The sequence below is a fragment of the Rhinatrema bivittatum genome, chromosome 9 (assembly GCF_901001135.1).
Source record: "Rhinatrema bivittatum chromosome 9, aRhiBiv1.1, whole genome shotgun sequence".
NCBI classification, from domain to species: domain Eukaryota; kingdom Metazoa; phylum Chordata; class Amphibia; order Gymnophiona; family Rhinatrematidae; genus Rhinatrema; species Rhinatrema bivittatum.
In genome coordinates, this window is record NC_042623.1 from 250270095 (window position 1) to 250290161 (window position 20067).

General features: G+C 42.8%; 1 protein-coding gene across 3 annotated transcripts in view; it reads right to left on the minus strand.

Annotated features, from left to right (window-relative positions):
* FNDC3B (fibronectin type III domain containing 3B) overlaps positions 1 to 20067 on the minus strand; it is a 679078-nt gene that overhangs the window by 76655 nt on the left and 582356 nt on the right. For all 3 annotated transcript variants that reach the window (XM_029615068.1, XM_029615066.1, XM_029615067.1), the window contains exons 19-21: positions 17173 to 17345; positions 16343 to 16456; positions 10637 to 10789 (exon numbers count right to left, since the gene is read on the minus strand). In XM_029615068.1, coding sequence (XP_029470928.1) covers positions 10637 to 10789; positions 16343 to 16456; positions 17173 to 17345 — 440 coding nt within the window. The remainder of the gene's footprint in view (positions 1 to 10636; positions 10790 to 16342; positions 16457 to 17172; positions 17346 to 20067) is intronic.

Sequence of the window (20067 nt, forward strand, 5' to 3'; positions counted from 1 at the left end):
CGGCATTCCCAGGAGTGGGAGGGTTAAGTTGGGGGAGGGAAACAACATGCCTAGACCAGAGACTGCATTTTCAAACCTTCACGTGTTTAAGGGAAAAGCCATCCACAGAAAAAAAACGAGTGCAAACATCTCCAGATCGTTTGTCCCTGGGGCAATTTTCAAAGTGGAACCATTGCATGTCCTTTCACGTTTGAAAAGTGGTTAGCTTGAAGAAACAGCTGAGGGAGGATATGATAGAGGTCTAAAATCTTGAGAGGTCTAGAACAGGTAAATGTGAATCAGTTATTTACTCTTTCAGATAATAGAAGGACTAGGGGGCATTCCATGAAGTTAGCATGTGGCACATTTAAAACTAATGGGAGAAAATTCTATTTCACACAATGCACAATTAAGCTCTGGAATTTGTTGCCAGAGGATGTGGTCAGGGCAGTTAGTGTAGCTGGGTTTAAAAAAAGGTTTGGATAAGTTCTTGGAGGAGAAGTCCATTATCTGCTATTAATTAAGTTGACTTAGAAAATAGCCACTGCTATTACTGGCATCAGTAGCATGGGACAGACATAGTGTTTGGGTACTTGGCAGGTACTTGTAGCCTAGAATGGCTACTGTTGTAAACAGGATGCTGGGCTTGATGGACCCTTGGTCTGACCCAGTATGGCAATTTTTTATGTTCTTATGTCCTCAGGTAAAAAAGTAATTAATAAATTCTTCATGTAACAATTTCTTTTTCTATGTACAACTGTGATTGAAGGTGCCATTCCATTTTATGCATGAGATTTTCTTTACAGCAAGTTGCTGTAGTAGAAGATGAAAGTTATATTTCATGTTTAACTTTAAGCAGTGCACACAGATGTTAATATCATCATTTATCTAATAATGCCCTCCAACACTGGTTTATCAAAATAAAGCTCATTTTGTAGCCTGCACGGATACAGCTCTGCCTCGTCTAGCTCGGAGTGATTTGTGTCATCTTGTCTTCAGTCTGCTCTTCTGGACAGTCTCATCATCATAATGGATGTTTGTTCTAGTCTTATAGTAACACAATACCATAGAGCAGATGACGGCAGAAGCAAAAGATCAGTGTCAAATTTTTTTTTTTTAATTTCATGATATTTTCAAATTTGCTTGATCCTCGCAGCACACTAACTAAATTTCATATAAATCCTCACCCTGCACCCAGCTCCTGGAATGATCTCGTTTCTCTCACTCCCCAGTCCTTTCACTCTTCTATTTTCTCTTCTCATCCCCCCCCCCCCATTTTATCTTCTTACACCTGCCCATTCACTCCTCAATTAATCTCTTTTATCCCCTTTCCCCCTCCTTTCTACATTAAAATGCAGCATATGGATAGATTAATTCTGGAGAAGTCCAAACATGACAGACTGTTACTGATCCTTACCAGAAAGCAGAGTTGCTTACCTGTAACAGGTGTTCTCCCAGGACAGCAGGATGTTAGTCCTCACATATGGGTGACATCATCAGATGGAGCCCTATCATGGAATACTTTTGTCAGTTTCTAGAACTTTGACTGGCATACTGGGGGTCCCCCTTCAGTCTCGTTTGTAGCAAAAGTACGAGCAAAAAATAAAATAAGAAAATGGTAACGAACCCAACTCTGTGGGGTGGCGGGTAGGTTTTGTGAGGACTAACATCCTGCTGACCTGGGAGAACACCTGTTACAGGTAAGCAACTCTGCTTTCTCCCAGGACAAGCAGGATGGTAATCCACACATATGGGTGACTAGCAAGCTACAGGCTGACTCATAACACAATCAGCACTCAAAATGTACAACAGGCACAACAACTGTGGTGCTATTGGCAATAATGAGGCAGCCTGAAATTCACAGTGGATCAAGGTAGGACGAGTTGGGTTTCTACACTGGGAATAAATTCCTTAGGACAGACTGGCAAAAGACAGAGTCTTGTCGTCCAGCCTTGTCTAGACAGTAGTGAGCTGCAAAGGTGTGGCGAGAGCTCCATGTCGCAGCCCTGCAGATGTCGGCAATAGGTACTGAATGGTAGTGTGCTACTGACGTTGCCATGGCTCTTACTGAGTACCCTTTCTCTTGTCCCTCAAGTGGAAGGCCTGCTTGCTGGTAGCAGAATGCAATGCAGCCTGCCAACCAATTGGAGAGTGTCTGCTTGCCCACCGTATGTCCAAGTTTGTTTTTATCAAAAGAAACAAAGAGTTGGGTGGACTTCCTTGGGACTGCTGTGCAGTCTAAATAAGATGCAAGCGCACGCTTACAGTCCAAGGTGTGCAGAGCTTGCTCACCCGGGTGAGCGTGAGGCCTTGGGAAGAAAGTGGTCAAGACTATGGACTGATTTAAGTGGAAATCCGTTACCACCTTAGGAAGGAATTTAGGGTGAGTGCGGAGAACACCCGGTCATGGAGGAACCTTGTGTAGGGGGAGTAGGTCACAAGGACCTGTAACTCACTTACCCTGCGAACAGACGCGATGGCTACTAGGAAAAGTACTTTCCATGTAAGGTATCTGACTTTGCAGGAGTGCAAGGGCTCAAAAGGAGCGTGCATGAGCCGTGCAAGGACAACATTGATGTCCCATGCCATGACCAGTGGCAGTAGAGGAGGCTTAAGCTGTAATAAGCCTCTCATGAAGTGACTCACTAGGGGTTGAGCCATTATCGGGGCATCCCCTACTCCTTGAGGGTAAGCAGAGATGGCTCTAAGGTGTATTCGGATAGATGACGCCTGGAGACCAGATTCCTAGAGATGCCAGAGGTAGTTTAACAGATTCGATGTGGGGCAAGAAAAGGGATCCAAGCCTTTTTGTGAGCACTACAAGATAAACCTCTTCCATTTATAGCGGTAAGACTTCCGTGTAGCTACAAGCACTTGAGAGACATCACTAGAAATATTGAGTGGTTGTAGTATCAACCTTTCAACATCCAGGCCGTCAGAGACAGGGTCTGGTGGCGTAACTTGCCGTGATTCTGTGTTATGAGATTGGGCGAGGCCGCCAGTCTTTTTTGGAATTAGGAAATATCAGGAGTAGAACCCTCTCCCCTACTGATTCGGTGGAACTAGTTCCATGGCTCTGGCCAACAGAAGGGTCGAGAGCTCTGACTCGAGTATTCATGTGTGATCGTCCCAGCTCCAGAATGGATTGGGTGGGAAGTCCGGGAGTATTTTTGAAAAATTTAGATGGACAATACCCACTGGTCCATGGTAATTGGGTGTCAATTTGTTGCAAAGTGGCAAAGGTAGCCCTCTACTGGAGAATGGCTGCTGCTCTCTGGAAAGGAGTCAAAATCCAGCCGCAGGGCCAGCTTGTGGAGCTGGTTGTGGTCTAGGTGTTCTCGCTTGGCGTGCATGTCCCCTCTGAGTTACCCGAGCTGGTCGTGCATGGGACACAGGAGGGTAATATCTGCATGGCCTGTAGAATTGTTTCCTGGAGTCCCTACCTGTGCCCCTGTGGGCTACAGAGGGAACATCTGGGGAGGCAGTTGACAGCTGACACAGGGTCTCATGATGGTCTTTTAACCGGGCCACTGCAACCTGGATCTTGTCCCCAAACAGGTTGTCTCTTGTACAGGGTAGATCTGCAAGTTTGTCCTGCACTTCCGGGCGCAGGTCTGAGGCCTTGAGCAAGGCCCAGCGCCTAGCACTGATATCCGCTGCCGACACTCTGGATGGTGTTTCAAAAGAATTGTAGGCAGCTCTGACCTCATGTTTGCCTGCTTCCAATCCTTTTTGTAGGATGGAGGACAAGGTCTCCTGTTGTTGCTGTGGTAATGTCTCCACAAACTCCTGGACTTGTTTCCAGAGATTTCTATTATATTGGGTTATGTATAGTTGATATGCTGCTATTCATGCTATCAACATTGGACCCTTGAAAACTCTTCATCTCAATGCGTCCAATGCCTTCTGTTCCTTACCAGGAGGAGCAGAGGAATGTGGATGCAATTGTTTAGCCTTTTTCTGAGCTGATTCCACAACTACAGAGTGGTGGGGCAGCTGACAATTTTGAAAATCTGGGGCTTGTTGGACCAAGTACGTAACATCTGTCTTTCTGTTGACTGGAGATACAGTACCTGGATGGTCCCACAGGTGGTGCAAGAGGTCAAGAAGAACTTCATGCACGGGTTTTGCCATTATTTCTTTTGGAGTGTCAATGAATTGTAAAACCTCCAACATTTTGTGGTGTGCATCTTCCTCCGTAACTAGTGAAAATGGGATAATCTCAGACATCTCCTTGATAAAACTTGCAAAGGAGAGGTCTTCCAGAGGAGATCGTCGCCTTTCTTTCGGGGGTGAAGACTCTGAGAGCAAGTCCTCGGAAGCTTGAGAAGAATCATCTGAGGATGCATCTTCGCATGGATTATAGGGGCTTTCCCCGTCTCCTAGTGGGCTTCCTCAGGGAGGAAGTATGCCAAAGAGAAGAGGGCGGGAATGCATCAATGGATGCGGTACTGGCATCGATGGAATTGGTGCTGGCATCGAGGGCACCGGAGCAAATAAGGTGCACTTGGGCACCGATAGCCCTGATGGACCTGGCATGGGCTCTGGCATTGGTGGTTCCTGTGGAGGGATCTGGCCGGGAATCTATTCTTCCTCCTCCGAGGAATCCAGTATTGGAATCGGGAACTGCGGAGGCCTTGATGGACGACTCAGTGACAGCGTGTCCGGTAGCACAAGTTGAGACGGTAGGGCACCGATGAAGGAGCCGGTTCTGGGATTGGTATGGGGGCCGGTGGCGGTTGGAAGCCTCGTAAGGCATTCAGCACTGCCTCTTGGACCATGCAGTCCAATTCCTCCCGAAAAGCTGGCATGGATGGCTCGGCAACTGGGGTAGGAAGCAGGCTAGGCATCACCGGAGCTTCCACAGGGGCCTGTGGAGGCTCGGTTCCCAGCACCGGTATATCAGTGGGGAACACCTAGGGTCCCAGGTCCAGAGGAGGATGGAGGCTCCTCTCCCCGGGCCCTCTTCGCAGGCGGCTCAATGGAAGTCGATGCTGCTGCGGTGTCGGTGTTTCTCTTGGTGCTCGGACCGGTCCTTCTCCGGCACCAAGGACGATGACACCGATGTCTTCAATGGTGTCTGTGATGGATGGTCACACTGTCCACAGTGCTCCTGGCAAATCGTCTCCGAGGTCGATGACCCTCTCCGGTCGGTGACTCTTGAACTGGCGTCGATGAAGCAGAACGTTTTGAAGCAAACAAATGTTCCATCTTGTCCAGACAAGTGCGACGTCCTTTGGGGGTCATTTGTGCGCAACTGGGGCATCAACGGATGTCGTGCGAGGGGCCTAAGCACAAAACGCAAACATTATGCAGGTCCGTTAAGGATATGGTCCTTGGACACTTGGGACATTTCCTAAACTCGGTCGCCATGCCAAAAAATGGCGGGCACGTGGTCTGTGACCATCGGGCACCGAGGTGGTAAGCTGTCGGGAACTGACCACAAGTACGGGAAAAACACTTACCTAGCGTTGGAGGGAACGGAGCACGATGGGGGACCCCAGTAAGGGATTTTTTATGAAGTTAAACTTCAAATATTTCCGTGAGTAAAGTTGTGAGAAATTTCTCACAGAGCTCCTTAACCATGAGGCAACTGCTGCGCGGAAAAAAAAGAGACTGAAGTGGGAGCCCTGCTGGCTGCAGGGTTAGTGGAATGCTGGGCATGCTCAGTGTGCCAGTCAAAATTCTAGAAACTTTGACAAAAGTGTTCCGTGACAGGGCTCTATCTGATGATGTCACCCATATGTGAGGGCTACCATCCTGTTTGTCCTGGGAGAAATGACATGCTAGCAGAATATCTCACCTTGGTCATACAGACTAACCCTCACCAAATACAGAACAAGGGACCACAAATAAGAAACAGAAATGTGCACATAAAAAGTGAAATGGAAACCCCCAAAAAACAGTCTTCATGCAGTTCAAAAATGCAGAAAAAGCAACACAATGCGTTACCTCTGACTCTGCCCAAAGTACAAAGATATAAGATACACACTTTTTCCATATCTGATATAGTCCAATCACTAAGCTGAAAATAGAATACTTTTTCCTATCTTTGTTGTCTAGACATTTTATTTTTCTAATTGTGGGTCCTGATCTTTTTTTTGCTTTCTTGGTTGGCAGTCTTCTCCTAAAACCTTTTTCAGGATCTCTATTCCATTTTCCATTTCTTTTCTGTCTTCTTCAAGTCCTCTCCTAAATTTGTCCCAACATTAATTTTTCCCTTTCACCTTTTCTCCATTGCTCCCCTCTGTCTATCCACTAACCAGATTTCACCTCCCTTTCTCTCCTCCCTCACCCTCCAGTCCTCAATCTCCCTTCTTTTCACCTTTAGCATTTTTCCCAGCTCCCCATTTCCAACCTCTTCACTGAACAATCATTTTTCTCTTACCCCTTCCCTCAGCCTCCCAGTTCCACCATCTCAACCTCCCCCTCACTCTTCTGCACCCTATCTTTTCTTGGCCCATTTAACACTACTCTCATGCTGCCATCCAACCGCCTAATCACTCTCTCACCAATTGCTGAGCCCTCACTCTCCGCTTCAATCTCCAAATTTCCAGTCTCCCGATTCCTGATCCAAACCCTGAGTCTCTGCTCTTCCTCCAATCCATATCCCTGCTCTGCACTCCACTTCCCTCCAATTCCCTAGTCCATGCTCATCTCTCTTTCCCTGGAACTTCAAATTTATTTATTTATTTAAAGCTTTTTTATACCGGCATTCATGATAGAATCACATCATGCCGGTTTACAAGTAACAAGGGGGGTGATAACCTAGAACATTTAACAGGTGACAAGAAGCAAGAAAGTTACAATAAAACAGGGGAAGCAGGAACTGGGAGAAGACAAGAGGCCTGAATAGTTTTAGGAATAAGAACAAAATTTAAAATAAAACAAAAAAAATAAAAATAAAATAAAAATAAAATTTGTTTTACTTGCCTCCCAGGGAACCTCTCACTACTTCTCACCTCCTCCTTCTATAGCCCTACTCTAGCCAATAGGATAGTAGCACCTATGGCCCAGGATTTCTGACCCACTCCTACCACTAGTGCCTCTCTCTCCTATTAGATACAAACTACAACTATTAACAATTTGAAACACTAACAGCTTATCTGTAAATCACATGGAATGTAGAGGTTGTGGCAGCAGGAGATGCAGGTACAAGTGTTGGGCTGCTGGTGCCACTCTCCTCCCTTCTGGGGCTGGGCTATGGAAGGGGAAGGTGAAGGAGTTGGGGCAGATCCAACAGACCTGCTTTGGCATTGGGGGTGGGGCAGTTCATTTTGTTGGCAGAGGATTTGTCCCCTTCCCCCTGTGGTGATGTCACAGGTAGAAGGAGGAGGAAGAGCGTCAAACTAGGGCTGCCTCTACCCTGGCAAACTGATTGAGAAGCACTGAGATAGGGGTCCTCCTAGAGTCTTCCATCACTGTCTCCATCACTGCTCAGAACCCTTTGCATCCTTAAATGCCTTCTCTGTGGGAGGAAACCCCAATAAATATTTATGTATGTATGTATGTATGTATTTATTTATTTAATTAAAGTCTTTTCTATACTGTCGCTAAGTTATTTACCATCGCAACAGTTTACATGTAGGCACATAAGTAAGTTTGGAGTAAGCGTACTATAGTACATTCTAACAGGTGCCATTAAGTTTCGGTTGCATTAAATCATAAAAATACGTACAAATGTTTAGTGATGTAGGTTCTGGCCAGGTGTACCTAGAAGGTACTTTTACAGGTCAAAAAAATCACATTTACTGTGTTATATTATTAAATTCATTGTGTACTCAATTTGTATTGTAATGCACATTTATGAGAATAGTGCTGTGTGCCGGTGCTCTTCTATTTATTCCAGTGTATTTTCTATTCTTCGGTCTCTTTATAAAAGGCTTGTTATCTCTGAAAGGCTTAGGACAAAAAGTTCTATGGGAACAGACTTTCATGACCCCAGAAAACATAGTGCCCAAGCATCCCCATAGGCACCAATGAGAGGAGACATTCTTTGGGGCCTCAAAGAAACCTCCGGTTCTGGTGTAGAGCCAAGCGGAATGGTGACATTGCCATAAGGCAGCCCCAAACCCACCAATAAAGAAAAAAAAATTTGATCTATTGCTCTAGTCACTGCAAAAGAAGAAGAAATGTCCAAAGAAGGAGAAGTTCAGGTCTTCTCCTTATTCTTTGCTATGGTGAAAGAAAGAAGCAACTTCTGCAGCAATCTTAAGAAAAGCTGATGTCTTCTTAGCCTATTTCTTTCCTCTGCTTGCCATCAAGGGATATCTTTTCTTTTTATGCTTAAGATTCTTTCAAGATGATATATTCTTCTCTTTCCTCCATTTTGTCTTCTGCTTAAATCTGCATTACCAGCTTTATTAATTTCTAATTATAACTGGACCTGTTTCTTTCTTCTATGCCTTTTCATCTTTATCCCCAGGTCGCCTCTCTTATTTTCATACTTTTTCTGAAATAAAGTCTTTCCTTGTCGTCCTGCCTCCCGTTTATTTATTTATTTATTAATCGCTTTCCAGACGCCACTCTTCGGTAGTTGTGATTATCTTTATGTACCTGTGTGATGCCTGGTTGGGATTCTGCTAAGGATCAGCACTGCAGTTTAAAATAGCGGGGGCAGCTATGTAGGACAAGCTGTGGAAAAACATCAAATGCTAATATCTCCTCATAAATGATATAGAAGTCTGAACAAAGACGGGATATTTGAGTTATTCTGCTTATTTACAGACAATCATGTTATCTAAATAATAGTTTCCCTAGCATTTCTGCTTTCTACTTCACTACAGGTTTGGTGATCCTTGGCGTCTGCAATTTGCAATTGTAAATTCAATCTCTGCACTCTCTTTGGAAGTGGAGGAGACAAAAAACTCAGATTTTAAGAAAGCATGGGGCACGCACAGGGGGATCTCTGGATGTGGGGAAAAGAAAGGAAATGCTACAAATGATAAACTAGGGTCTGCGTTAATTGCGACGGGAGACTGAAAATGGGCAGACTGGATGGGTTTTACAGTGTGCTGACCTATTTTATGTTTGTGTATTCAGCTGGCAAAACCTTAAAGGCCATCTATGCCTATATATAAACAAAGGACCATTAGAAGGGACACAGACTCCATTGGAAAATCCCTCCCAGTTTAAAGTGTGTTGCCTCTGGGCTTGAAGATTAAGACTGAAGTTAACTTTACAGCTCTACGGCCAACTCTTAAATGTCTGTCAGAGTCCAGATTATTGACAGGAAACGTACCTGAGATGGCAACACTTTGCTGAAGACAACACAATATCTTAAATCTATTTTTTCCTATTCTCTTAATGTTTGTTTTGTCCATCCTTGTTTTGATCTATTTGCTTTGATTAACAATTAGTATATACACACAAACATAATTACTGTGATTACAATGAATTACTGTAATATATTCTTTTTAATGAGGTAGTTACTTTCTTTGACACACTGGAATCAATTTGCATAAATCTGACTAATAGCACGATTGCCCAACATGAAAAATGTGGATGTGGCACACCGTAATTCTGAAATAGCCATAAGGTTACCATGAGCTATGCTAGGCATGCCCACCCACATGCACTATCCAAGATAATTCTCTTGGTTTTGTTCTCAGCCCAGAGTGCATCCAATCGAAGTCCAAGCACAGGGAGTTTAAGTTTAAGGGCGAAATCAGGATCTCCAAAAAGCATAGTTCTGTGGTCTGACCTCTACCAACATTGTGGGCTCTAAATAAACTGTCAGACCTGATTGATGTCTTCAGTGTGCTATACTGTCCATGATAGAACTGTCCAGCTATTGTCCTGCTGCTAACCACTAATGAGCCTCTGCACACCTTCTGTTACTAAGCATCGGCAAATAGCACTGGGGGACAACATTCTTGATATATACATTGCCCAATTTTGGGGATTAGTTTCAGTTTCATCTACCACTAAAAAAGTGACTCATTCAGAAGAAATCTTGCTTACTCTTTGTCACTAGATTCTGCCTTAGAAAATGGAAAATTAATTTTGATGCCAAAGCACTGTTAAATTCACAAGCTGAAAGCTTTTTCTACTATTTGAAAATGCCTTTGAATTGTACAGAGAGAGTTTTTGAACTGTTGTAATGATCTCAATTTTGGTATTAAAGCAGAATATCATCCCACCATTTTAGCATCTGTGTTCATATAATAGAAAGGTAATCATCAGTTGCCTTCAAAGCTTAAAAATTAGTCTCATAACTTGCACAGTGAGTCTAGACCTTTACTGATGCACGATGCAACTTCAACATATGAGTCAACACTGTGTGTTTGCTCTGTTCAGATTTGGGCCAGTGACATTTTAGTTTCTACTTAAAATATAGTGCTACTTAGACACAAGACCAGGACATCAATCTCCTGGCTCATAACCTGTTTACAAAAACAACATCTAAAATATAATACACTTGATAAATGAGAACAATTTTGAGAAAATGCCTAATTATATTACATCTCCCAAATGAACTTGCTCAGCTTTCTTAGACATATAATGAATGGTAAACTGTATCACCACTAAAAATACTGGAAAAACGATGTGTTGTCACTCTTATGAAATCCGTCTTTTTATGACAAGAAACACACGGAAACAGCAGCATGCTCTTTAACAGGACCTCAACCATAGGCCAGCGAATCTAATTTTGTACCTGTAGTCTGCAGCAGTAATGCGTTGCTGCTGATAGATCATCCATTTCAAAGCAGGTGCCAGTACCGCTATAGACCAGTTCTAAGGACTCCTCTTCGTCCTCTCCCCATTCCAGTCTGTACTCTGAGATATCAGAACCAGAACTTTCAGGACTCTGTAAAACAAAGATTTATTTAATCTCCTGTGCTGGTGACCCAGCAAAATCTCCACCTTCATTTAAGGAGCAGCCTTTATTATGGTGAAGAGTGCAACAGATATAATTACAACGCCTGCAATGGGAAGTGGGATGAAAAGTTGTTAGCAGAAGGGGTAACTGGTTTCCAGTCAGTTAGTATTAACTTGTAGAATGGTTGTTTCCTTTAACAGTGAGAAATACCAAAAGGCAATTACGAATATATGTATTTTTCTGACAATTCAGAAACTCCCTCTCAGAAGTTCAGGGGTGGGCATCTCTGGTTCTCACAAGCAACAAACAGGCCGGGTTTTCATACATAAGACAGATTTGCATATACTTACTGTATGCAAACCTATCTCATGTATATTCATTGTGAACATCCTGAAAACCTGGCCTGTTTGTGGCTCTTGAGGACCAGAGTTGGTGACCCCTGCAGTAGTGGACCACTGCATATTACACTTTGCTATGCTACAGTCAAAGCAATATCAACTCATTGTCAATGAGTTTAACCTGCAATCCTAATAAGCTAGAAATGTCATCCCTTCTATAACTGGTAGTACATTCTAACTGCATTTGCTACAAAGTTCACTAGCATTTGTACTGCAATTTCATTTAAGCTGAGCTACTAAATTTAGGCCCCTAAATTTGGAGCTTATTTTCACCCAATCTGAGAAGCCTTTGTTTTCAATTGAAACTTCATGTAAATTTAAGTGCCAAAAAGTTAGTTCCCTAAATTTAGGCCCACTATTCATATTCCTAGATTTAGGTCCCTAAGTTAGGAGCTAAGCCCCTAACTTTGTTTTCCTGCTCTAACTCCGCTCCCATAGCCACCTACCTTTTAGGATCCTAATGAAACTAGGAACCTAAATTTTGGCACTCTGTTCTAGTACATTTTCAAAAGGGCCAATTTAGCAGCCCAACTCCAAATGTCAGCAGTCTAAACCCTTTGAAAATTGACCCCATAAGTTTCTCTCTTTAAATACTTTTACTATTATACATATATAGGATTCATTATCAGTGAAGCCTTTCCCTTCAATTTACCAGAAATTATTCATTAGTGCAATATGAGGTCCATATTTAAAAGCATTTAGCCTAATAACTCATGAGTCATCCATTTAAATGAAGAAGTGGGCACTTATCGGCTAAATTCTAGCTGGCTAATAAATTAGCTATGCTACTGAATATCCCCAAATAAGTTGTAATTAGCCAGACAAGTCTAATTCAGCTAACTTTAGACCTGCTATTGAGCAGGTCTAATTTATCCTGTTAACTTAACCGGATAAGTCTGAATGTCGACACTTATCCAGCTAAGTTAGCCAGAAAAATAACTCCTCCCTAAAATGCCCATTTCCCAGCCACCACTTAGCTAGTTAAGTACTTATCCGGCTAAATACCATTTATTTATTTATTTATTTAGCAGTTTTCTATACCGACCTTTATAGTAGATAACCATATCGGATCGGTTTACATTTTAACAAAGGGTAAAACTGAGGTAACAATTCTGGTAAATAATAGATAACAAAGGAAAAGGAATAAGTCAAAGTTACAATCAACAAGGTATGGAAAACTTGGAGGCTTAAAGACAAGCTGGAAGGAAGATAGAGGCAGGTAGAATAAATATAACATGATACGAATAATTTAACGGGTTAGAGCATATGCTTTAACCAGGAAATGCCAGTGTCCATTGTTCAGGAGGAAGTGTGTCAAGGTCCTTGTAAGAAGTGAGGCTCAAACTAGTGATTATCCGGTGGATCTGGGAAGGCTTGGTGAAAGAGCCACGTCTTTAGTCTTTTTCTGAAGGTTAAGAGGCAGGGTTCCAATCTGAGATTTGCTGGGATATTGTTCCAGATAGCTGGGCCTGCAATTGAAAAAGCTCTGTCTTTGGTCGTAGAGAGGCGAGTGGCTTTAGTAGGGGGAAATTTCAGAGTGCCTTTGTGGATATCTCTCGTTGGTCTATTAGAGGAGTGGAGTTTGAAAGGGATATCCAGGTCGAGTTGGAGTTGCTGATGGATGGTTTTGTGTATTAGGGTAATAGTGGTGGCTGCTAAATGTGGCTAGACATTCAGCCATCACCACTTGCAGGATAAGTCCTTACATATCCAGCTAAGTGGTGCTGAATATCGACCTCACAGGGGCTAGATTCAGAATATTGCTCATTTAGAATCCTAAAACTGCATGGGCAGGTAGGCCGAGTTAGGTTGGGGGAGAGAAATTAGGTGCCTAGTGATGATTCTCAGTGCTAGGCACCTAATTTAAATTTCTAAAATTAGGCACAGTGCTAGCTACCCTAAAGCTAGGCACTCTCCCTGTCTATCAGAGCTGCGATCCCCTCCCACCTACCCAACACCCAATATATTAAAGCTCCTGGCACGGCCAGCCCTGCCCCAAAATCTCTGCTTAAGATTCCACGAGTTCTTCGTTCTTTATGGTTACAATCTCCCTCCTCCTGGCACCGCCGACACTATGCAGATTGATGTCACCTGTTAGGATTATTCTTGGTGTTGGGGGGGGGGGGGGGGAAAGGGAGGAAAGATGAAAGACTGCACACGGAGCTTTAAGATTTCCGACAGTGAGAGGGAGAGGAACCCTAGCTCTGTGAAGGTCAGGGATTCGCAGTCTCAGGCAACCAGCTGCAGTCAGTGCTGAGTGGTGTAAAATCAAGATGCCCCAAATTCGGCCCTCCTAAATGAGCCGTTCAGCCTTGGCTGAAACGTAGCCTCTAATCAGATAGCGAACACGGATATTTAAAAAAAACCAGCACACTTGAAACACATTCATACATTATTTATAAAATAACTGGTCTTTTAAAAAAAGAAAGTGTCGCGTTTGAGATGCAACTTTCCTTGCCTTTACTTTTGCAATTTCAGTTATGTTAAATTACACCAATCTGAACATGTCAGGAGGTTCGGCGTGCATACATGGGTACATGATTCTAGTGGAAGCTAATCACCCCTTCAGCGCCTACGGCAAAAGGCTTGGAAGTTCCGCTGCAGGTTAATAATTCCACTTTTCCTCTTAAGAACTTCAGTAATTCAGGCAGACTCCCAAGAGAATTTCTAGACAAACTGCAATCCATATATAAAACTGCACAGAGTGTGAAAAGGTGTTCAAATTAAACAAACCACATGTATGACAAATTCTATGATGCCAATTTCTTTTAATTGACATTTTAAAATGAACTGCGTTTCACTTTGATACAGCATCGAGCAATAGTAAGAAACATCTTTTGGTTTTCTATTTAATAGTTGGCCATATAATTCGTAATGGCTTGCATTTTCTCTCTTATTGTGTAAGATCCCTACTCATAAGGCACTGAGATATTTGACCTTTCACACTCCACAATCCCTGAAATCGCCTTCCCTCACCCCAACCAACATCACAATCCATTTTGTTTATATATAGTTTTACTGTTATCTCATAGGCCAACATGTCACTTTTCTATGTACAAGTTGGGCCAAGATAAATAATGACCTAATTTCTGAAAAGCTACAGACTTGAGGGGAATTCTAAGGATCAAAAGCCCATAGCCTATTACACAGGGAAGAGCGGGGATGCATGAGCAGTGCTCTTGCAGAGACAGGAGACACTAACTAATATGGATGTGCATTCATTTTAAATGAAAACCACATCAGAACTGAAAATGGCATTGCATTAAAAATACCTGAAAATGTTTAGATCTTTTTGTTTATTGGGGGAGGAGAAATATATATACATTGCCTCCTACCTCCCCTAAAGAGTGCCATGGGCCCTGGGGCCTACCTGGCTGGGTCCTTCTGAACCCCCCCCCCCCACCACCACCACCACCACCACTCCCCTTGTAAAATTGCCAGGGCTATCCTGGGCCTCCGCGTATTGTATTATTCATTTATTAAAATATTTGTATGGCGCATTATCTTTTCTAAATTGCACAGAAAAAATATCCATAAGTAAAACAGAGTCAACAATACATCATTAAAACCAATGAAAGATTTAAAAATACAATAAATACAAAGAAACAGTACAACATAAAATAAGCCTAAGCAAATCTAAAAAATATAAGTAAACACCAAGCTAATGAATTAAATAAAAGCCAGACTAAAAAGATGAGTTTTTAATTTCCTCTTAAAAGACTTAAGGCAGTCCTCTTTCCTTAACACCTCGGGGAGACTGATCCATGCTATCGGGTCAGTGATGGCAAAAATCACAACACGTGTAGGGGGGCACACATAGCAGGCATTGATCAGCTGACTGCAGGGTCCTCTCAGAACTAATACAGCATGGAGCCTTTCTATTTAGAGCCTTATGGATCAGCATCAATACCTTAAAAATGATTCTCCATTTAATAGTTAGCCAAAGTAAACTATATAAGACTGGAGAAATATGGTCGTAACGGTACATGCCAGTTAACATTGAAGCCGCTGATTTATGCATCACTTGTAGTGCTCTTATAAGAGGTAGCTGGTAGACCAAGATAAATCGAATTGCAATAATCAAGGCAAGTTAAAATCAGAGATTGCAACACAGTTCTAAAATCGCTGGGCAGTAAAAAAAGGCTTCAAGTTATGCAGCATCTGTAATTTAAAAAAATGAAGTTCAATTACCTCTTTCCATGGGGGTCGATGGGGTAGAAAGGGGCAAGAACGATGGCCGTTCACTCCTGCCATGCCTCAAAAGTCCTTGACACCAGTTTTAAAAGACTTGGGGAGGGACAGGAGTAAATGGGCATTGCTCCTGCTTGTTTGTTTACCGTTAGCTCCCATGGAAAGGAGTTAGTGGGGTCCAGGTGCTTCCCTGGCCCTGGCAGGTTTTCTAGAAGGGGCTGTTTGCAGGGGCCTGACTCAGCCTAGCAAAGTAGGCCTGGCAGGAGTGGGGTCAGAGGGAGCCAGGGAGGTCCTAATTGTGCTTGGCTTAGCCCAGCCGGGTAGGTCTTGGCTCCGCAGCCATCTTGAGTGGGGAGGGTAGGAAGAGGGTTGAAGGGTCTTCGGAGATACCCTGTTTCGCCTCTTTTTTTTTTTTTTTTAGTTTTGAATTTTGTCTCCTCTTACTGTTTATTTTAGTTTGGTAAATGAACTGAACCTAAACAAACATTAATTGAACTGAAAAAAGAAAAATAACCCAAAATGAAAAAACAGAATTAAAATGAATTTCTTTGGCCAGTATATCCCTACTAGCTGGAAACTGAGCAGGACTAGAGATGTCTAGGAAGACTTATCACACACTCAGCAAAAAGAAGGCTCCTGGCATGCTTTGCCTGTAAGAGCAAAAGCAAGGTGAGACGCTAGGAAGACAGAGAGGTTCTTCACGACCTCTGTGATGAGGCTCAATGGAAAGGAATCAACAAGAGAAACTTTGAAAGGAAGGAAAAAAAATTAACAATCAACGTATGCAACTCATCCTACGTTACAAGTGCAAACACTGCAATATAGCTACCAGGATCTAATGCGTTTCCAGAGGTGTTCAGTATCTCTGATAGGATTCTGATCATGTAGCGTACCATTTTAGTTTTGAACTAAGGGGGTCTTCTACCCTTTCCCGAAAATGCATCCAACTTACCTCCCAGTTTATAAGCACGCATGTATCAGAAACGAAGGTTAACAATGGCGCTCGGCACTGGCCGGGAGGCCCTGCTGCGGTCATAACTTCTGTGGCTTCAGAGTACGGGCCATACTGGAAAACAAGCATGCCATTCATTTCTCAGCATGTCAAGTGATTTCAATGCAACATAAAACGAGAGAATCAATTTTCCCACTACTCTTGACAGATATTATGTATCCATTATAAATGCAGAGCACGGTGAGTGCCTTCTGATGGAAGCACTCAGGCGGGTCAGAAATATTTGAAATGTTATCTTAATGGGAATTTATGGCTTTCAGGAGGCCGGAAGAAACAACAACTTCCTTCTTAGTTGGTAGAGAACAGGGTGCTTTGATCGTTTTCAGTGAATCCTAACCACCACGAACTAGTTAGTATGTAATTCAAAAACAATAGGCTTTTTTTTTTTTCACTTAAACACTGGCTAGGCTTTGATAGTTAAAACACATAAGACCATTCTGGCATTCTTTCAGTATTACAGAAGTGAATAAGTGAAAGCCTCATATTAATGTGCAGTAACTAATGGCTATTAATGTATCCAAACCATTGTTACAAGCAAACAAAGGTCAGACACTTAACTCTAATATTCATAGACCTGGTTTTATGGAGATATCTCTAACCCATGTACAGGAACTTGCCATGACTGTAAAAAAAAAAAAAAAAAAGAACTGGCCACAGATGTCCTTTTCAAGATGAGGCTTAGGTTTCAGGCACCCTTTTACTGGACTCCAACATGACCACGAATGTGTCTTGGAATGAACATACCAAAGATATCCGAAGACGTAACTCACCCCTCCATCATTCAGAGCTCTGACCCTGAAGCGATACGTGGTTCCAGGAAGGAGGTTACTGACTGTGCAGTCTAAGCCAGACCCGTGATACACCTCCGTGGCTATCTCTTCCCGCTCAGCCATTTCCACACTGTATTCTTCAACCTGACAGCCGCTGTCAGACAGAGGAACGTCTACCGACAGAAAGGGTGAGAACTTATGTTTCAGAAGGGCAATTTTTAAACGTACGTGGACACTTTTACTTGCCCCAGTTCTGAAAGGGAAAGGTATGCACGTAATTTTCCTGGGAAAATTGCCCTGGGGAAAAAGGACCTACAGAGACCTGCACCTGCTTTTTCTGCCTCCCCCACACCCTGCATTGTTGATCTTCATGGGTACTTTTACAAGGAAAGGCTAGAATACATTCATTAACATATGGGTCAGCGTTCTTGATGTGATTCAATATATACTGTGTTAAATGAAACGATTAAAAGCTAAATTTAAAAGTTTATATATATTTATTGCTTAAATAATTGGCATTCTCTCGTTTTCTATGTGTAGGTATTTGTTTGACAGATTTTGTTAGATTTGTCCTTCCTTTCCTATATACCAATTCTTAAGACAGTTCATTTAACCGGGTAAATGGCTTTGGAAAACTGCCCTCTCTTTGGGGGTAATTTTGTAGCACTGCATACAAGTTAAACCAGTGTTCATGACGGACTTGCATGCGTAAGTCCGTCACTTTCCCCACCAAACCTACCCAAACAAGTTACCCCTTTCTAAAACATTTGCCCAAATTTTCTGTGAAACTTTTTAAAATCCAGCAGTATGCACGCAAATCCAAATTCCTCCTACTCTGCTTTGAAGAACACCTCCGCTGTGTTCTGGTAAACCTGTACGCAAATGGGATGTGCGTGTGGACATTTATCCACGTATTGGGCAGGCAATTTTTGCGTGCAAAACACTGTTTTACCAGTGGAAATGCCTTTGAAAATTACTCTTCCAATGTTTATCCGGAAAAGGGCAACTCTGAACCATCACAAAATCCTTTTCTAATGAAGCCATACAAATTGTGGGGTTTTTTTTTAACATAAGAGAGGGAGATCATCACTGTCAGGCTGATGCAATATCGGTGCGCGTAAAATGGGCATTCATGATTGACCTCTCTGGTAATATGCAAGTGAGCTGCCACGGTAAGGAGGAGGCGCTAGCGGAAACTGTGCGCCCCCTAGTGCCTCCTTGGCAGCGGACGACCAGGGGAGATGATGGTCAAGAGGTTAGGAAAACGGACGCCCAGTTTTATGAGCAGCTCTTTTCCTGACTGTTGGCACACACTTTTTATTTATTTATTTATTTATTTAAACGTTCTCTTCCTTTGACTTAATATCACCACAAAATTTTTACCCTCAAAAATTAACACCTGCTCCAAGCATGCATTAAGTTTTGAGGAGCCCAAAAATTTGATCGAAAAGCAGAAAATACTGCTTTTCAGTACTTCCTCTGACTTAATATTGCCACGAAGTTAAGTCAGAGGAAGTACTGAAAAGCAGTATTTTCTGCTTTTCGATCAAATTTTTGGGCTCCTCAAAACGTAATGCATGCTTGGAGCAGGTGTTAATTTTTGAGGGTAAAAATGTGTGTGGGCACACTTTTTTTTTTTTTTTTTATAATGGGGGGGGGCGGGGGGTGGAAATAGCTAATAGCCTCATCAACATGAATTTACACGTGATGAGCACTAGTAGCTATTAGGGATGTGCATTGTTTTTTTTTATAACGGGTCGGGCAACCCTTGGAAAACTTCGTTTTCAAAAAGAGTCTTTTTTTTTCTCCACAATGTTCACCGAAAAAAAAACAGAAAAACCCAACCCTTCAAATTTAGTTAATTCCAAAACCCCCCCCCCAAACTTGCCTAAAGTCCCTGGTGGTCCAGCAGGGGTCCCGGGAGCGATCTCCATCTTTGAAAATGGCGCGGGCCATCCATTGCTCCTTCCATGTGACAGGGGCCGACCAATGGCACCGGCAGCCTCTGTCACATGCTAAGGGCAAAAGGCCACCGGCACCATTTTGATTACTGCCAGCCGACGGCCCGAGAGCGGGAGATTGCTCCCGGGACCCCCACTGGACCACCAGGGACTTTAGGCAAGTTTTGGGGGAGTCAGGAGGGTGGGGAATTATAATTAACTAAATTTGAAGGGTTGGGGTGTTTTTTTTTTTTTTTAAATAAATGTGCCCCTCCCCCCGCGCTAAGCCGAACAACTAATTTTCCACGAAGTTCAGGGAAAATCCGTCTCGGGATTCGGGTCCTTCAACCCATGCTGAACTGGACTATTTCTTTGAAATTTTCCAATTCGGCTAAAACAATTGCACATCCCTATTAGCTATATTGGACTCGATATCCCCGTTTTGCATTGGGATAATAGTATCGCGTCCAAAATGCGCGTCCAATCATGTAAGCCGTGCGCTGCAGCCAGTACATGGTATTGCATCAGCCTGAAAGAGAATAAGACAGTGAAAGCACAATGGATGCATATCAATGGCCAGACTGGGTGGGTAGACCAAGTGGTCCTTATCTGTCAACATCTTCAAAGTTTATAAAGGCTACTATACTGTAAAATTGGGAGGGATGAAAAACTATGCACAGGAGCAAACACCTCTGTGGGACAAAGCAACATATCCCCAGATATCATATTCTCAATCTGAGAAAATACCTAGTTGACTGAACAGCCCCAGACATTTGCCCACTTAATTAACTTGGACATTTTGCACAATTCAGGCCATGGGAATGAGGAAACCAATGCATAGAGAGTTCAGGAAAAAAAACCAAACAAAAAAACAAACTTTCCAACTAATAATTGCAATTTCTGCCTCTATCATCTTCTTACAATCTGACAAAATATATTAGAAAAAGAGTCATAT